This window comes from Cydia fagiglandana, chromosome 13 (genome assembly GCF_963556715.1).
Source record: "Cydia fagiglandana chromosome 13, ilCydFagi1.1, whole genome shotgun sequence".
Classification (NCBI taxonomy): Eukaryota; Metazoa; Arthropoda; class Insecta; order Lepidoptera; family Tortricidae; genus Cydia; species Cydia fagiglandana.
Window position 1 is genome coordinate 5523028 of NC_085944.1, and position 17433 is coordinate 5540460.

General features: G+C 37.3%; 2 protein-coding genes across 2 annotated transcripts in view; one reads left to right on the forward strand and one right to left on the reverse strand.

The window, feature by feature from the left end:
• The window catches only part of LOC134670111 (huntingtin-interacting protein 1), a 48384-nt gene extending 31857 nt beyond the window's left edge, over positions 1 to 16527 (reverse strand). Inside the window, exon 1 of the mRNA XM_063527800.1 lies at positions 16181 to 16527. Within this exon, the coding sequence (XP_063383870.1) occupies positions 16181 to 16264 (84 nt within the window). The 5' untranslated portion in view covers positions 16265 to 16527. The remainder of the gene's footprint in view (positions 1 to 16180) is intronic.
• LOC134670107 (essential MCU regulator, mitochondrial) overlaps positions 1 to 17433 on the forward strand; it is a 117484-nt gene that overhangs the window by 33193 nt on the left and 66858 nt on the right. The gene's annotated exons all lie outside the window — the stretch shown is intronic.

The following is a 17433-nucleotide window of genomic DNA, read 5'->3' on the forward strand; positions in this document are numbered from 1 at the left end:
AGTCATAAGTATCATAATCAGTACCTTGACTGGGATCGAGCGCGCGAAACGGCGCGGTCATGGCAGTCCGTCTACCTTCTTAGATTCCTGCGTTAATCTTTGTCTATTACTTAAAGGTACCAACAGCAGCTGCATGTAAACCCACAAGTAAATACACCACAAACCTGAAATGAAAAGTATGAAGAGTTTTTAGGTCTATCCTTTTGAATTTTGAATGACTTTAAACCACTTTCTCAAAAATATCTCATAAATACAAAACCTAATTTGTTCCCTTTTGGATTGAAGAGCCGTTTTGTTGTTTCTAACAATTCTAACCCAGGTTGCTACCGGGAAATATACATAATTGCATACGGATTACAGAATTTAGGGTAACTATAACTACCAACAGTACCTGCCTCAAGACCAACACTACAGCCCAGCAAAATATTACAATTAGATAAATGTTGACTGGGACAAAAGCCTATATCGTGCGCTGATTGCCAGAAACGTGCATTACGTCTACCATACGTGACAACTGGGGTAATGATCTCGTGGGCATTCACACGCCGATGCAGCTAAACGGTATCACTATCGCTGGTATTAGCCATTGTAAACACGGCTTACAATTCATAAAATCATCGGCTACGCTGTAGCAGTCTAATACCAGTCGATCAGATACTTAGACCTTGGATCTCCGAGTATCCTATACGAAGCAGTATGCAAATATGTATGTCAGTACAATCGGCTAGTTCTCTCGGCTAGATCTCCGATAGTAGTTCATGAAACTGATAGATGGTTCAGGAATTTCGACCACCATAGTCTGATATAATGCGCCTAAAACCAAAGTGTGGGGTGTTAGGCGCATTTAGGTAGGTAGTCGTACTAGAGGTGGAAGTGATATGTTAGATCTTCTTGGAAGATGCCAACGGTGTGTACGGCTTATTGCTATTATACAGTATATATCAGAACGAAAGGCAAAGAAAGAGACTCATTAATGTTTAGGTCATACTGAGCAACTTTTACTATGGGACCAACCCCGAAAATGCGAAAAAAAATTGAATGTTTCATACATTTTGCTCACCACCTACCGAACCATGTGTATTTTTTTTCAATCAAGAGTCAATTTTTTTTCGCGATTTTGGGGTTGATCCCATAGTAAAAGTTGCTCAGTATGACCTAAACATTAAGGGGTCCCTTTCTTTCCCTATCGTGCTGATACATACTGTATACTGAATGACGTTACGAAACTAAGGGTGCATTAATAAATACTGGTTTCCAGTTCTCAGCTGAGTAGAGACCGGTTTGTGAATAGGGTGCCAGCCAGTGGTGAGGAAACGAATTAAATTATGCGGAACACTCGACCTGGTATGGCACGTAACTGCTGAATATTTGACGAAATTACACGAGAAATGGACATGCAACACGATATGCAGGGACAATTACATAGATTAGGACTAATTTTTGGAATATGAATAATTTTTTTACTGAAACATACATGATATTAATTGACACTGGTGGGATTTTCAGAGCAACATATCGTGGAAATATGACTGTAGACTTTTAGCAAAGAACCTTAATCTACTAGGAGTATCTATCAGTATGTCAAAGAAAATATAGCCTTATATGAAATAAATACATATATGTATATCCTATTGGGTTTTTATAACGTAGTTTTATTTCCCAATAAATCACAACGGGGATATTTATTATGTATAAATGTACATAAAATCTTCCCCGTAAAATACCTAAATCACAACTAATTTATTTTCCTAGATATATTTTAATAAAAGTTATATTATCTGGTAGCCATCTATGTGCATTTTTTAATCGAGAAATTGCTTTCTCTTACGAAAACCATATAATGTTTAGGCATATGTAACTAATTTCAGTATATCCGTAAGTAAGCAGAAACCAAAGTGAATTCATATGTTCCTATAAGTATAATAAGGGTGTTTGAATTAGAACCATTAATTGCGAACAAATTAGAAATTAGAGTAATCCATGGCACCCTGGTAATAGGGTATTACAAGTATAGGTAAGTTTACATTGTAGTAGGTAGCAAATACTAAAAGAGAAGTTGTTATTACAAACAGGAACATAAATGAGATTCGGGATGCTGCCGGAAGAGGATGTGGCGGTGATTGCCCCCACTTGCCATCTGCCACGAACCAGACCACACAACAAAGAGCTCCCTCCATTCACCTCCTTCCTACAAACAGGGACCATCGTAAAGTAGCCAGCGGTAAGTATGAATGGTGATGATTATGAGATAGAGCTACATTCAGTTGCCGGACAATGATATAACGGGTACTTATGAGGGCGGAAAATTGGTGGATGATTGATGACAATGTGACAAATTGAGAATGGTGGAATTAGGAAACAAGTACTTGCTGGGCGGTGAATAAATTGTATACTTTCAAGACCTATTACTATTAGATTTAGGAACACATTTTTAACTGCAAAACATACAGTAACACTTAAAAACGAAATGAGTGGCGCGCAAAAGCATATATGCCGTGCATACGTGTATGTTGGGGCATATAGAGGTGCGGCCGAGTTCAAACATGCATAGTTATTAATGTGGGAAAAATTACATTTTACATTAGATAATCTAAGGAGGCTTAAACTATACATGTGAATATTTTGATAGATATCACAGATTTTACACGAACAAACCCTTTCAAAAATAATCCAGTTGCTCACTAGGAGAAAACCTAATTTTTATGATGAACATTTAGATATCACAGTAAATTTGCATAGCCCAGATGAAATCGTCGAGTTAATCAGTGCGGTCACACACGGTGCTCCCCATAACCACACGTGTAAACTAACAGTTACCAGTAAAAGCGGAAAATTTGGTATCTATCTACGCAAAATTAACGGCACTTGAGAAAACGATGTTGAAGCAGCAACTAGATTAATGACTAGATGATAGAAGATGATAGTGACAGAAAATTATAGTGATGAAATGGATTGATGATCATAAATGATTATCATTTATTTTAAAACATGTGAGAGATGAGTTGATTATCAATGTACAGCGAACTTCAAAAGTGCATATCCACTTTATGAATGAAAGGTATGCACTTTTGCAGCTGGTTGTACAGATCAACAGCTATAGAAGATGACTAGTCACGCAAATGTACATATATATTAGACATATTGATTACCAAATAAAATCAAAGAGCGTGGTGAAGAGTAAAACCGATGAAGAAACATAATTAAAACCAGAATGACGCCATCACCAATCAATTCAATCATCATCATTCTAATGATATACCTAACTCAAATAAGGTCTTCTGCTCTATGGGTCTGCAGCGGCCGGACGGTACAAACGGTTCCTTGCCTTTAGGTAAATAAACCCGGATCTTATCGCGCTTGAAATCCAAACAAAACTCAAACAGTTCCGAAAAATACCGACTACATTATATTAAATATCTAATTTAGCTTGCAACAATGTAATGAGTATTCATTATCCGACGATAAGAAATGCAGTTTATGCAGTAAGAGTCGTGGAAACGATAATTAGAAAGCTGCTCGCATTAAGCCGGAGACTTGTGGAAATCGCCGTCGCTTCCACGAAGTGTAAGAGAGCTTACGTCCCTCACACTTTCCCAATTCTATACAATTTACACTCAAGAGTCAAAAGCAATGAAAAATTCCACGCAAACCTGCAATGAAAATTTCAATGCAGAACCACTACCACCAGTTTTGACATTGACAGATACGCTCGCGTCTAAGTAACTTACTTTCTATGCATCTCGCTCGTACTCGCATATTAGTGCAAGCGAGATGTATAGAAAGTAATTTACGTAGACGCGAGCGTATCTGTCAACGTCAATACTGGTGGTAGACGTACAGGTTCGCGTTGCTCTTGACGTGAATAATCATGTGTAGAACAAAGAAATAAATGTAGGTAGAACTTTGCATAATAAATTAATAATCCGTATCTGAACAAGCACAAATGTTTGAGACTGAAAATCATGCCGCAATTTATGATTGTTATAATTCTTCATTTTTATGCTCTTTCGACAAAAAGTGTAAAACAAAAATTAAGTTATGTATTTCTACCAAGTTTAAAATAATATTTAAGTATATAGTAAGTAAGTACTTAAGTATATAGTTGCACCAAACAGTCTGCAGCGGATTTGATAGCCCACGCAATGTAAGTGTTATGTATACGTCATAATTTCATAGAAGTTTGACGTTTAAAATCACATTTGTACCTACTGCGTGGGCTATCAAAATCGCTGCAGACTTTTTACGGTCTGACTATACCTACATTAAATAGTATTTTATACTGTCCTAATAGGGGGAGGCCTATGTTCAGCAGTGGACGTCTAAGGGGGAGGCCTATGTTCAGCAGTGAACGTCTTATGGCTGAGATGATGATGATGATGATGATGACTGTCTTAACAGATAAATTGATTATGGCAATACCACGCCGGCGCAAGACGCGCAACCTTTAACTTGTGACCTTTATTGTAAGATTTGTTTTACAGATAATTGTTACGTTACGTATTTCTCGTGTTCATCAAATAGTATCCTAACTACACCACAAACTTTATAATCGATCAAAACTCAATTAGAATGTAATTTCAATTTTCTAAACATTTTTCCTGATATAACCTTAATAGTACAGTCGCCATCAGATATATCGGAGCGGCCAAAGTGTTCACAAATATCTGAACACGTCTCTATTGTCAAGGCGTTAAAGTGCGCGTTCAGATATTTTTGAACACCTCGGCCGCTCTGATATATCTGATGGCGACTGTACCTACCTACTTAATTTTAGCAAGCTTATTTTAACAAATAAATATATCAGGCAAGTTATCGACTACCTAATTCAGTTCATAATTCAACGTAAACGGCGCGGTGAACTTTACTGGGTCAGTGGTGGCGAACCGGTCCGGTGTGGCTACGGCACACGCAAATTTGCCGAATGCTCGGCTTAATCAGAGGAAACTCCTTTAATGACTCATTATCTTTATCGCCCAGTGCAACATGTGGCGTAAGTTAATGACTTATACATAAATTTATGTGATAAAGTGAACGTCGGCGTTTGACAGCCTAATTTGATAACTTGGTCACCTAGCTTATTCTATTCTAACAATAAAATTAAAAGTGGCAGCTAATGAGACAATATCAAGCAGACAGATTTAGTTCTAATTTGTAATTTCTGTTTGGTAACACAAATGACCACAAATTGCGCAAACGTGTATATCTATATGCTGGTTAGTTAATGTTGAAATGTCGACATACAAATACTTCGAAGCGTGACTGTTACACTAAACCTTATTACCTTATCATGCCGCGAAGAATTTCCTTTTTAAACACTTTTCTAACCGTTAAAGAGGAAATGCACACTAGAGCAACAAGGAAGCCATTATTACTCAACGAATTCTTCCTGTGATAAATAGATAATCTACATATGTATTTGTATATGTCCAATGACCTCAAACATACAAAGTAATGTCGTTTAAACTGCTTCAAAAGTTGATGCTTTAATAAAGAGTCACAGCTTTAAATTATGTGTAAATGTTCTTGACTTACATAGATATGGCGATTTTAAATAGTTTTCTAAAACTAAACTTTGCTTGTTTTCTGCAAATCTATTATTGTCCTTTGATCTCTACAGTTTACAACAAAAGGTTTACTTAATAGCTGCCTGAAAAAGGTTGTTTTATTTTTAGTGTTCCGTACAAAACTTTGTTTACGGAACACTTATGGGATCACTTCGGTCTTGCAAATCAGTTATTTTAAGTTGAGAACCCAACGTTCAGAGTTTAAGCTCTTCAGCTTAAACATATTCCGTACATGTTTCATAACATCATAACCCACATGTTTTATTTTATCCACGTCGGATATTGCGTGCAAAAAGAAGTACAAGCAACCTTAAGAAAGTTTCTTTTCTCCGATCACGTCGAACGTGATATGTTATTGAAAAAATAACAATCCTTCTCGACAAGCAAGTTCTAAGAAAGGCTTAAGCTTATTATTGTTTGAAGTTTGATACAATGAAATGAACGAATGATATTTTACGGAACGATTTCGCAAAATATGGACGGACACTTGAACGTAACGTCGAGACCTCGTTGCTTAACCTTCTTCCCTATAAGGCAGTAGATTGATCAACTAGTCAGTGGAAATAAGTATAAGATATATTTTATTAGGTGCCAGCATGCAAGTTGGTTTGCGTGTTATTGTTTTTTCGGACTGCTATGTAAAGAAGCCCGCGAAGCTATGCCCAATAGGGAATTGACATAACCACGTAGATATTGTCGCACGGTTTTAGGAGTGGTTTCCATATTATTGGAATTATATGACAGTGTTCCTGATTGAATAGACTACTATACACATGTATAAACATACGTCACTCTGTTGAATGAGTCTGTTTTGAAACGCTAGGAAATGTTATCATTTCAAATTCTAACAGAACGACGTTATTATAATAAATCAATGACTGTGATGATAGGTTGACTAAGAAAGATAGATGAAAAAATTCAATGCAAACAGGTTACACGTTTACTTTTTCAATGATAAATACCGAACGGCAAAAACCACACACCATAGGCAAGTATTTCCGTTGACTAGTTAATCATGTGAGAACGTATGTAGACTATTTAGTAGTAGCGGAAGCAGTTATAAAGTTGACCCAAAAATTTTTTATTAAGCTATGAGCTTCATCACATATGTTCCTTGAGTAATTCTAAGCATTTCAAGCCTGGGAGGCAATAAGAAATGTGTGTCTACTCGGATTTGTAATGGATTCAAACTTTCAACCCCTTTTTAACCCTGTTAGGGGATGAATTTTACAAAACGCTGAAATTACTTTTCCTGTCTTTTAATAATATCCCCAAATACAAAGATTCAAGTCCCGCGTTCGAAAATTTTTTTGATATCCATACAAACTTTCAACTCCTTTTTCACCACCTTAGGGGATGAATAAAATTACTATGAAATTGAAAAAACAAATATCAGCAATGAATTCTACGTCTTTGGTTTATACGAAAATGATACCAAACTTGCCCTAGTACCCACCAGGATCAGAGTAGATTTTTTTTAAAGATGACGGATGGCGGCCGTCATTGTACCCCACCCTCCCCCCCACTTCAGGCTAGAAATGCTTAGAATTACTCAAATATCAGATGTGATGAAGCTCATAGCTTAATAAAAATTTTTTGGGTCATGTATGGCAGCGTTACATAACTGACTCCAGTATAGGGATTCTTTTAAATATTGCAAGTTTCTGTATCTCTGCATATGCAAAAGTATTTAACATAATAAACTTGAAATAAAGACTTTAAACTAAGAGATTGTGGCATATCGTATTCGAATTTGAGTAAATTCGTTTGAACGTCTTTTGATGGTCATACCCCGAAGGTTATTATAATATAATGTACGTAATGAATGACTGTCTAACTATATGTCGTGTTATCTAAAACACCCACGGCCCACAGCCAAAATACAATCGACTCTATTGTCGAGAAAATAAGAGCATATTCAGACATCCCAAAAAAAGGTAGAGGTACTTCTTAAAAGGATTGATTGAACCTTTTTGCACACCGCAAAAACTGCTTCACTAAACCTTGAATACATTTTGCACACTGCACTTAATTTGTCGGCGCCTTCTGGAGAATCGAGGTATGTAAATTGTCTACCAATGAGAATGTGGGACACGAGTATGACTTGGGTCAGTTATTTTATTTGTCGGTATCGGCAACTTGCGGTACAAAAAGTAATTGTCATTATTTACACGTCTTGCATGTTGGGAATGTTCTCACGTGCTAACGTTGCTTTCAAAAAACATGCAGCTGTGCCAAATCAACTTTAACGATATGTGAAAAACGTAAACTAACCGTTTTTTGCTCGAGACTTCCATGGGTCCGATTCGGTTGGCTAAGGTTTCCATATATTATCGCTATAGATCTTTGGCGTAGCTACAAGATTGTTCCTGGTCATTGAGTCTGACCTCTTGAAACAAAATATCTATTAGGGGTATCTAATAGATAGGTATATCTAGATTGATTTTTAAATTGATCATGAAATTAAAAGCAACAAACATTTTGTTTTTATTATCGTGGGTTCATTTCAGTTCCTCTACAGAATTATAGTTGAAGTTCGGCTTACTTTCTCTGTTAGCCAAAAACAGATAACTCTTTAATCAGAATGACCGCTTAGCTTATTATTTTGTTTGTAATGTATCACTTTGTTCTGTCTTTTGCGTATAATGGTGCGTATCAGGAATAAAATGTATTTGATTAAGCACTTGCAGCTGCAATCGGAATGCGTTACTCGCTAACAATCTTAAGCCCATTAACACCACAAGGTAAGCAAGTAGCGTCTGTTTATACGTAACTATATAACAACTATAGATTGCGTGTCAAGTATGAATCATCACACATCTTATGCGCGGATATCTGTTAGTAAACAGCCCGTATCTCTAAAGTATACATGCAACATGCTATGTTCTTCATATTGCAAGCCGAGCTAGGCGAGTCAAGGAATCGAATGAACTAGTTAAGTAATAAGTAAGCTGATACCTTTACTCAAATTTTTTAATCTAAGATTTTTAAATAGAAGTAAGTGATAGGGAAATTTTACACCTCTAGCGAAATCCGAATACACGACACAATATCTCTGGGATACCGGACCAGTTTTCCTATACACCAGGAACTGTAGTTTCTCGCTAGTTGTTGTAAATCTATTGTTTAGTTTTAATAATCTAAGTGGAAACAAATAAAGGGTATATAAGATGTAATCGTAACGTACCTAGATTAAATATACAGTGTGGAAAGATAAATCGGGCCCTGGAGGGAAACTACCTTAAATCCTTAAGCTGGCTCATTTTACTTAAAGGAGACATTCCTTTATTTTTAAAAAGAAACAAAACTGCATTTAAAAGTTTTCTTTTTTTCTTCAATTTGGCTTGTCTAAAAAAATCTTGAGTACTAAAGATTAGATTTTATGGATATTTTATACGACAGACGAGTGTAAGACCTTATGTTTCTTGGAGAAATGTTATCATTAACATTAACTGTATCAACTAGTAGAATAAAATTGCGAGTGTTTATTTTTTGTAATTTTTAGTCGATTCGAGTCCCGGGCGATGCAAGCGAGTTTTAGAAAACCTTTGAATGCAGTTTGTTTCTTTTTAGGGTTCCGTACCCAAAGGGTAAAACGGGACCCTATTACTAAGACTTCGCTGTCCGTCCGTCCGTCCGTCCGTCTGTCACCAGGCTGTATCTCACGAACCGTGATAGCTAGACAGTTGAAATTCTCACAGATGATGTATTTCTGTTGCCGCTATAACAACAAATACTAAAAACAGAATAAAATAAAGATTTAAATGGGGCTGCCATACAACAAACGTGATTTTTGACCAAAATTAAGCAACGTCGGGAGTGGTCAGTACTTGGATGGGTGACCGTTTTTTTTTTGCTTTTCTTTTGTTTTTTTTTTGCATTATGGTACGGAACCCTTCGTGCGCGAGTCCGACTCGCACTTGCCCGGTTTTTTTAAATAAAGGAATGTCTCCTTTAAGTAAAATGAGCCAGCTTAAGGATTTAAGGTAGTTTCCTTCCAGGGCCCGACTTATCTTTCCACATTGTATACATCAACATATTGAACTAATTTTGTCTAAACAGTTTTGATCGCTACTGTACATCTATAACAAGTGACTGGCTTCGTAGTAAATTAATCAAGTGATGTCTCAGCAACCTCACCATACACTGGCTGGTAAGATTAGATTAGAAGACACAACTCGCGGACAATTCACTTGTGATCGCGCTAAAATGGGAATATACGACCTGCATACAACGTAGGATGGCGTAACATCGTTGGTTGCATGTTATATGTTATTAATACATAGACAGTATAAACAATGCATGTATGCGGTTGCATAAACGGGTTAGCTGTGTATGGCCACAGAGGTTTTATCTTACAGTTTAGATTTTTATTTTAACTTCGGTAATTAACGTTAACGCATTTTTTTCACACTTTAATGGTGCAAAAATTGCAAAATATTTAACAAAGTTTTTGTGCTGATTTGGCAAGTTTGTTGAAGTCAGCTTGAATGTTTAACCGTTACATATATCAAGTCTACCGCGAATTTCTTTCTTAAATCGACACGTTAACTGCCGGCAATGATGAGCGAAATTTTTACACAATAGAAATTAATGGTTTACTTTTAATACTATTTTACTGATGTTGCGCGCTTAGCCAGATAAGGTTAGAACGGCTAACATTAAAGCTATTAGATTTCCATGCAATCAGGAAATTGAAATCGATCGGTATGTGAGAACCAATAAAGTGGGTTCCTCGCATCGTGGTCGGCTCTCAAATGGGAACGTGGGATCTGATTACCTATACCAGCTACTCTCAAAGATTGCTCAAATCTTGGTCATTGAGGCCTATCAATGGGTTCTCTAAAAACCCAGCTCTAAGGACCGGCACAACCGGTCTCCTCGTGTAGCGAATTTTTTTTATTAGATATTTTTACAAAATTTTTTAAAGGTTCTAGTGGCTGCGGCCTAAAGGTTTGACAACCACTGACGAAGCTGTAGGTTCAACGGACAGAGACAACTTCATGCAAGAGCAATGTGTCTTTAAGAGAACATCACTTATGTCTAATCTCGACTTAATACATGCTTTGTCTGCGATCTCAAGTAGCTCGCATTCAGAGATTTCCAACTGTTTAAAGTCGTTTAGCGGCTTCAAACAAAAGAATGGTTGTGTTGATGAGATTAAAAGGCATACAATGCTATCTAAATTGCAGAATAGAAGTGAAAACATCTCGGGAGATCATTAACGTACGAAACGTACATTTCTTTAAGACTTGAATAGATGAAAACTTACCTTATGTCCGATAGATAAAGAAACACAACGAAATATACAACTTATTCTCGAAAAAACGATAAATCCCTGTGAATAAAAGGGCGTACGGTGAAAAACTAAGGTGGGAGTATGAAGTGGCGAGCGATAAGTTATCAGATGCGTCAGGTTTTCACAACAATCGCCATTATCGACTGTTTATCGATAACAAAAGAGACAAATATCATTTCCAACATTCGGCAGGTTCTATTAATAATCTTAGACTTAAGATCCGCTTGTTTAAATGCATGTTAAGGTGTGAAAATAGAATCGAGATGGACGCGAAGAAAGAGGTATACCAGACCAACAGCGAGAGCCAATAATAACTATTGGATAGGTATTAGGTATTTCAAATAACTTTATTGTTAAGAGATTTAGAGCGAGTTTAGGTCATTTTGAATCCCTTAGGCTACTTCTGCTGATAACTATACTACATCTTGCTAATTGTATGTTATTTTTAATGTCTTTTTGTACAATAAAGAGATTACTACTACTACTACTTCTACATCTGGGATTTTGACCATTAACTGCATTAACATTTTTTTATTAACCAAATGTGAATATCGTAGTTAAAAAGCATTAAAAATATGAAAGTGAATGAAGTGAAATATGAAAGTGTTTGTTTACTTGTTACACTTTCGCGGTTTATCGATTTAAATAATGTTCGTAAAGGCAATTGGCTCAAAGCATATCTAAATTGTTTAATTTCCATTCCAAAATTGCTTTTAAATCTTTTATTGTTTTTCGATTCGATTTAGTGACGAATCAAATAAGACTCCGGTTTCATTTTAGTACTTATTATTTTATTCAATTAGCTTTTTATTGACTTATTAACTTCATAACACGAATTTACCTATGTAAGGGTCCAGGCCGCGTAGCCAAGATGCCGATCGCTTACGCTCCGTAGCGATCGAAACGCAAGTGTCACTGTCGCACCAATATGGAAGAGTGATAAAGAGACATAATGCTTTTCGTTGTCGAAGCGTTTAGCAATAAAAAAAAATTAACTCCTTTGCGGCGGTATGGCGGCCATTTGGAACCATCCGAAAAGTATGGCATGGTGATGTCCATGAATGGCTGCTCGACGATGATCACCTGTGCAAAAATTAGCTTGGCACAAATGATTGAATTGTTTTTTTTTTAATTAATGTGTTCGCCTCAGTATGGCGGGCTGTAAGTCACACCGGAGAAGTATGGCATTACGCTACCGTCTACTTCTTTTTTATGGACTATCGAAAAATATGAGGATTTTTGTGGAACAAATCGTTCGACACTCGTATTTTATCCGACACGTTGGACTAACGCCCACGCGATTGGGCCGCCGGTACCAGCGCTATGACCATCATTTTTTATTTCGTTCATTACGTGCTTAGACCCCTGCCGAACCGCCATACTGGTACAAATGACCCAGTAAAATGTGTCACTATCTCCCGGTCTATTTACAAGTGCGACACAGAGGCAACACGCCGAACGCGGATAATTTAAGTGGGTCGACGCGCATTTGCGTGGCGGTCGGATTAAATTCGTAAATTGCAATCAGCATGTCCGGCCCCCGCAGCCTCGACTGCAGTTCAACGGGCTAATAAACTTCCGTCCTTTATACATTTTATCATTATACAATTACTTTTTATTATTTTTTTATTTTATAATATGTATAACATAAATATCTAATACCTTTAAACGAGCAATTCTTGTTTATTTATAGGTATATATATTTCGGGGATCTCGGAAACGGCTCTAACGATTTCGATGATATTTGCTATATGGGGGGTTTTCGGTGGTCGATCTAGCTAGGTCTTATCTCTGGAAGAAACGCGCATTTTTGAGTTTTTAAGTTTTTATATATTTTCCGAGCAAAGCTCAGTATCCCAGATATTCACTACTGATTTGTGTACTACTCGTATCTATATCTCTTGCGTATATAAAAATAACTAGGAAGATTTCTCAGGACAACGGGAAATTACGCAAGTCATAAGAAATGTTGAATAATAAATCATTGAACGTGAAACCCACACGAATCATAAATTGATTCGCCCCCGTTCCCCGACATAGGGCCGGATTGAAACAATGTGATCTGTCGCAGTGTTCTGACTTCTCTTTTGATGCATTATACTGGATCCAAATTGAAGAAAATCTATTAACTCGCATGCGAGTTTCATTACATTGCGCGTTTTGATCGGTTGGTTCAATCGAACGTAACCCATTGTCCGCAATGTAATTAAAATCGCATGCGAGTTCGGGCGCCGTCTAAATCAGCCCTAATTAGATACGAGTATTATCATCATCACAAGCCAATGTATGTTCCTCTTATCTCGAGTCTCGTATTAGAATTTGGGCTATAGTCTCCATGCTAGCCCAGTGCAGATTGGAGATTTCCCACAGGCCTTTGAATTTCTTCGCAGATATGTAGGTTTCCTCTGGAAAAATTCTTCACAGAAGAACAAGTGATAAATATTTAACAAATGATAGCACATAAATAAGTTCCAAGAAACGAGCCGGGGATCTAAAGTAATCTAAACTACTATTACTAACCCGAAAAATACAGAGTAGGTCGTAACCCCCTCCCACGGCAGAGGGATATGAAGTACTCAAGACACGAGGACAAAGCTGCAACGGAAACCTAGTAATTTAATGTAATTATATAGAATGTCTAGTTTCACTTAGGAAGTGAATGGTAGTGAGATGGTTGACTGACTCGCTGTTACGACACGAGCACATGACAATAGTATAGTAACGATAATGCAATAGTAGGTATATAAGTGCAAAGGTGTTACAAACGAGGGCACACTTAGCATTGTCATATAATTGTCGCACCCTGAAGTTGCGACGGATATTCACACTATGCTATTTTTTTGAAGTCAAAACTTTATGAAAGCCTGTTTACCCGACTCTATGAGGAGTGGTATTTGTTACTGAACTGTAACGTCAAAACCTCAAAACAACTGAGCCAATTTTGGTGAAAATGGCACCAATGAACTCGTTTTTATGACTAACATGAGTAACATGAGGCATGTAATTGGCTACATTTTTCTTACGTCGAAAGAGGAAATGTTTACAATCGTTTTTTTACTTACCTATATTGCTAGTTATGCTCCGTAGTTATCTTTATTGTTGACTAAGGTTCAAAGTTAATATGGAAGATATTTTGATTAGTTGAAATTTCTCCGCAGTCGAAATTGCCCCCTGCACCTTATACAGTTGCCATTGTTGGCTGCTCCGTTATATCTGATCACTGATGGCTCTACCTTACAAGCCATTGTTATTATAAAAGGAACATCATAATTACAAATTACATTCAGCACGCGGGCATTAGTCCCAGTGCGACAGGAAATGCTTAGAGCGGTATCTTGTATGCAACATTGTAACTTTGTATCTTTAGGTATTAAAATAAAAGTAAACAAAATCTACCCTCAAATGGCTCCTTAAGACAATACAGTGTGGCTCATAAAGTTGACTTTTGGTATTAGATCATGATGACTATGTAATGGTTCTCTATGTAAATGATATTGATATGCAATGTTTGTATACACGGCTGTCGCGGACGGAGCGATGACGCAACTCGACACAGTTCCACTTTGTGTAGTCCACTGACTCCACACTACACTTACTAAAAGCCACACTTTAACTCACCCTTCATGGAATTATAACTCTTTTAGTGACCCACCCTGGCTTCCGGGTTGACAAATTATAAACCTAAACCTTACTCAAGTATCACTCTATTGATAGGTGAAAACCGCATGAAAATCCGTTCAATAGTTTTTAAGTTTGTCACAAACATACCAACACAAACAGACAGACGTGGCGGGGGTCTTTGTTTTTAAATAAGGTGTAGTGATTATAAGCCTCAATTGCAATTTTTTTTTCCTTATGTCAAATAGTGTTGTTTTTGTTTGATCTTGTCCGAAAAATCCCACATTACGATTATATCCGAAGTTTTGATTAAGTATCCAAACTAGTCTTGGGAGTTTGGATAATCGAGGATCTACTGTACTTCAGAACCCGAAGGCTGCCCGGCGACGCATCGGGTTTCTTCCTTCTTTTTCCTCCCTGCCATTCCCGGTGCAAAGGTGCCCATGATGGTTGCAGCATTTCTATTCTTTTAAAGAATTAGTTTAATATTTAAGCGTACCAGGTACCAGTAAGATTATTTTTAGGAGGAAGCAGCTGCTTTTAACACATCTTTTTCTATGTAGGCCCTAGGGGTAAAAAGGTAGAAACTACTAGTAGTCATGAAATTAAACTACCTACCTATCGCATATTTTATATAATTAAACACAAATTCAAAAGACTTCAAGTGAAGTAATATGATTAATTGCAGTCAAGTTTATTTAATTTCAGCCTTGACATGTTTAACTAGATTACACATTAATTAAAATTAACAGCTATTTGGAGCTCAGAACATCTTGAGACTTAATTAACTATTAGATTGGAATGTGATGGAGATAATTGTAATTAAATATCTTAATAATAATTAATATAGCTCAGTACTAGTCCATCGCTTTCACCCAATAACCTAGTTCATTTTAGATTTCATCAACTCTCAATAGCCCTTACACCCTGGCGGGTGCTGCCTCTGCGTGCGTCCCATGACACGGGTAAGGGCAGCATCCGCTCGGTGTACCCCTTACATTTCATTAAAGTGTCAAAAGGGCCTCTACGTGTTGGCTTCGGCTCCGCGCACGCCTCCCAAAGGTCCGGAACACCATTGTTCCGTGATGGGAAAGACATTAATATAATGTGTTTATATGTATTTTTTTGTAAGTGTTTTTATATTTTACTTTTATATTCATATTATAATTAACCTAACTTAAGAAGAAAAATGAATAAAGATATTAATATAATGGTGGCAATTTTACAAGTGTAGAGTTTTTTTAGAGGTCTTCAGTCTTCTTTTTCCTTGCATTATCCCGGCATTTTGGCACGGCTCATGGAAGCCTGGGGTCCGCTTGACAACTAACCCCAAGAATTGGCGTAGACACTAGTTTTTACGAAAGCGACTGCCATGTGACCTTCCAACCCAGAGGGTAAACTAGGCCTTATTGGGATTAGTCCGGTTTCCTCACAATGTTTTTATTCACCGAAAAACCACTAGTAAATAAATATCAAATGATGTTTCATACATAAGTTCCGGAAAAATCGTAGGTACGAGCCGGGGTTTGAACCCGGGACCTCGGATTGAAAGTCACACGCTCTTACCGCTAGGCCACCAGCGCTTTTCTCTTATCAACCAATGCCGTATTAAGAATTGCGTCATTGAGGATACAGAGACACTAGTTTCCTTACTAAAGGTAAAAATAATGTCGGGTACTTCAAGGTATTTGGCGCTCACCTGAAACTTCTCAAAGTGTTCACGCTCGGCGTCCAAACTGTTCTTCTTTAGCTGAAGGACTCGGGGCAACGAAAGGGACGCCATGGGTCAGATACATGCGAAGAACTGGCGGCAGGAAATCCAAAAACACAATTGTATTTTCAAAATGCAGTGGAAACACGACTGAATAATAAACTATTGATATGCCTGGACACAAACTACACTTATTACGTTATTATCAACACTACGTAATTATATTACCACTGGGTTTGTATCTATATTTAAATCAGAAACTTTTTTCTTTGTGTTATTTCGTATCACATCACACACTTCCTTTTGCACCGTCCGTCCGTCCGTCCGTATGCTATACACACGTCTGTCAATTTGTCAAAATTTGTATGATTGAAAATAGCGATGTTACGATTCGACTTCACAAATCGGTTCAAACCGATTTAGGTCTGAAGTCGACTAAATCGACGTGAGTGTTCCGTAAATCGACTTAAGATACGTTCACCCGCTCTAAACGCATCCTTTCATATTTGTTGATGCGTCACTTTCATTAGACATATTGAGGATTAAAATGTACGCAAATCGATTTCAAACCACGAAGAAAAATGTTGCCATGCACATTGCCGCCATTATTGAGTCGAGTCGAAACTTGATATCTACAGGTAGAGTAAAATGAAACTTATTGTTTATATTGTAAGGTTCAATTTCGCATGGGCTTAAAGCGATTGATTTGGCGGTATACTTGGATCGGTTTGGCAGTTTTGCGCCGCGTCAATTTGCTAACTCAACGATTCGCGGCAATGACACAAAATCGCACGAGACCGCACGCTCTTTCCTTTGCTTGCTCGTATAGTGCTTTCCCGTTTTAGCTTTAGAAATTATAAAATTGTGATTTACCGCGCAACAAAACTAAAAAAATATTACAAAACTTTTAAGTCAAAATTTTTGCTGTCGATCGGATCGAACAAAGCGTAAAATTGACAATTCAATTTCCTCAACTCAAAGACTACCGAGTGGTTTGAACTACTGATACTTAAAAAGTAGAAGTTAAATCGACTTGGCCAAATCGGTTTGCAAACCGATTTGGGTTTAAATCGGAGTCGACTTATTCGGTTTGAAATTTTTTCGATTTGGCCCATCACTAATTGAAAAGAAACCGAACAATACAAAACAATCGCATAAAACGAAACGCAGCAGCAGCGAACGCACTTTCCGAAGTTTCCGAACGAACTGCAAGTGCCAAGCCCCCTACTTTGTCTGTTCTC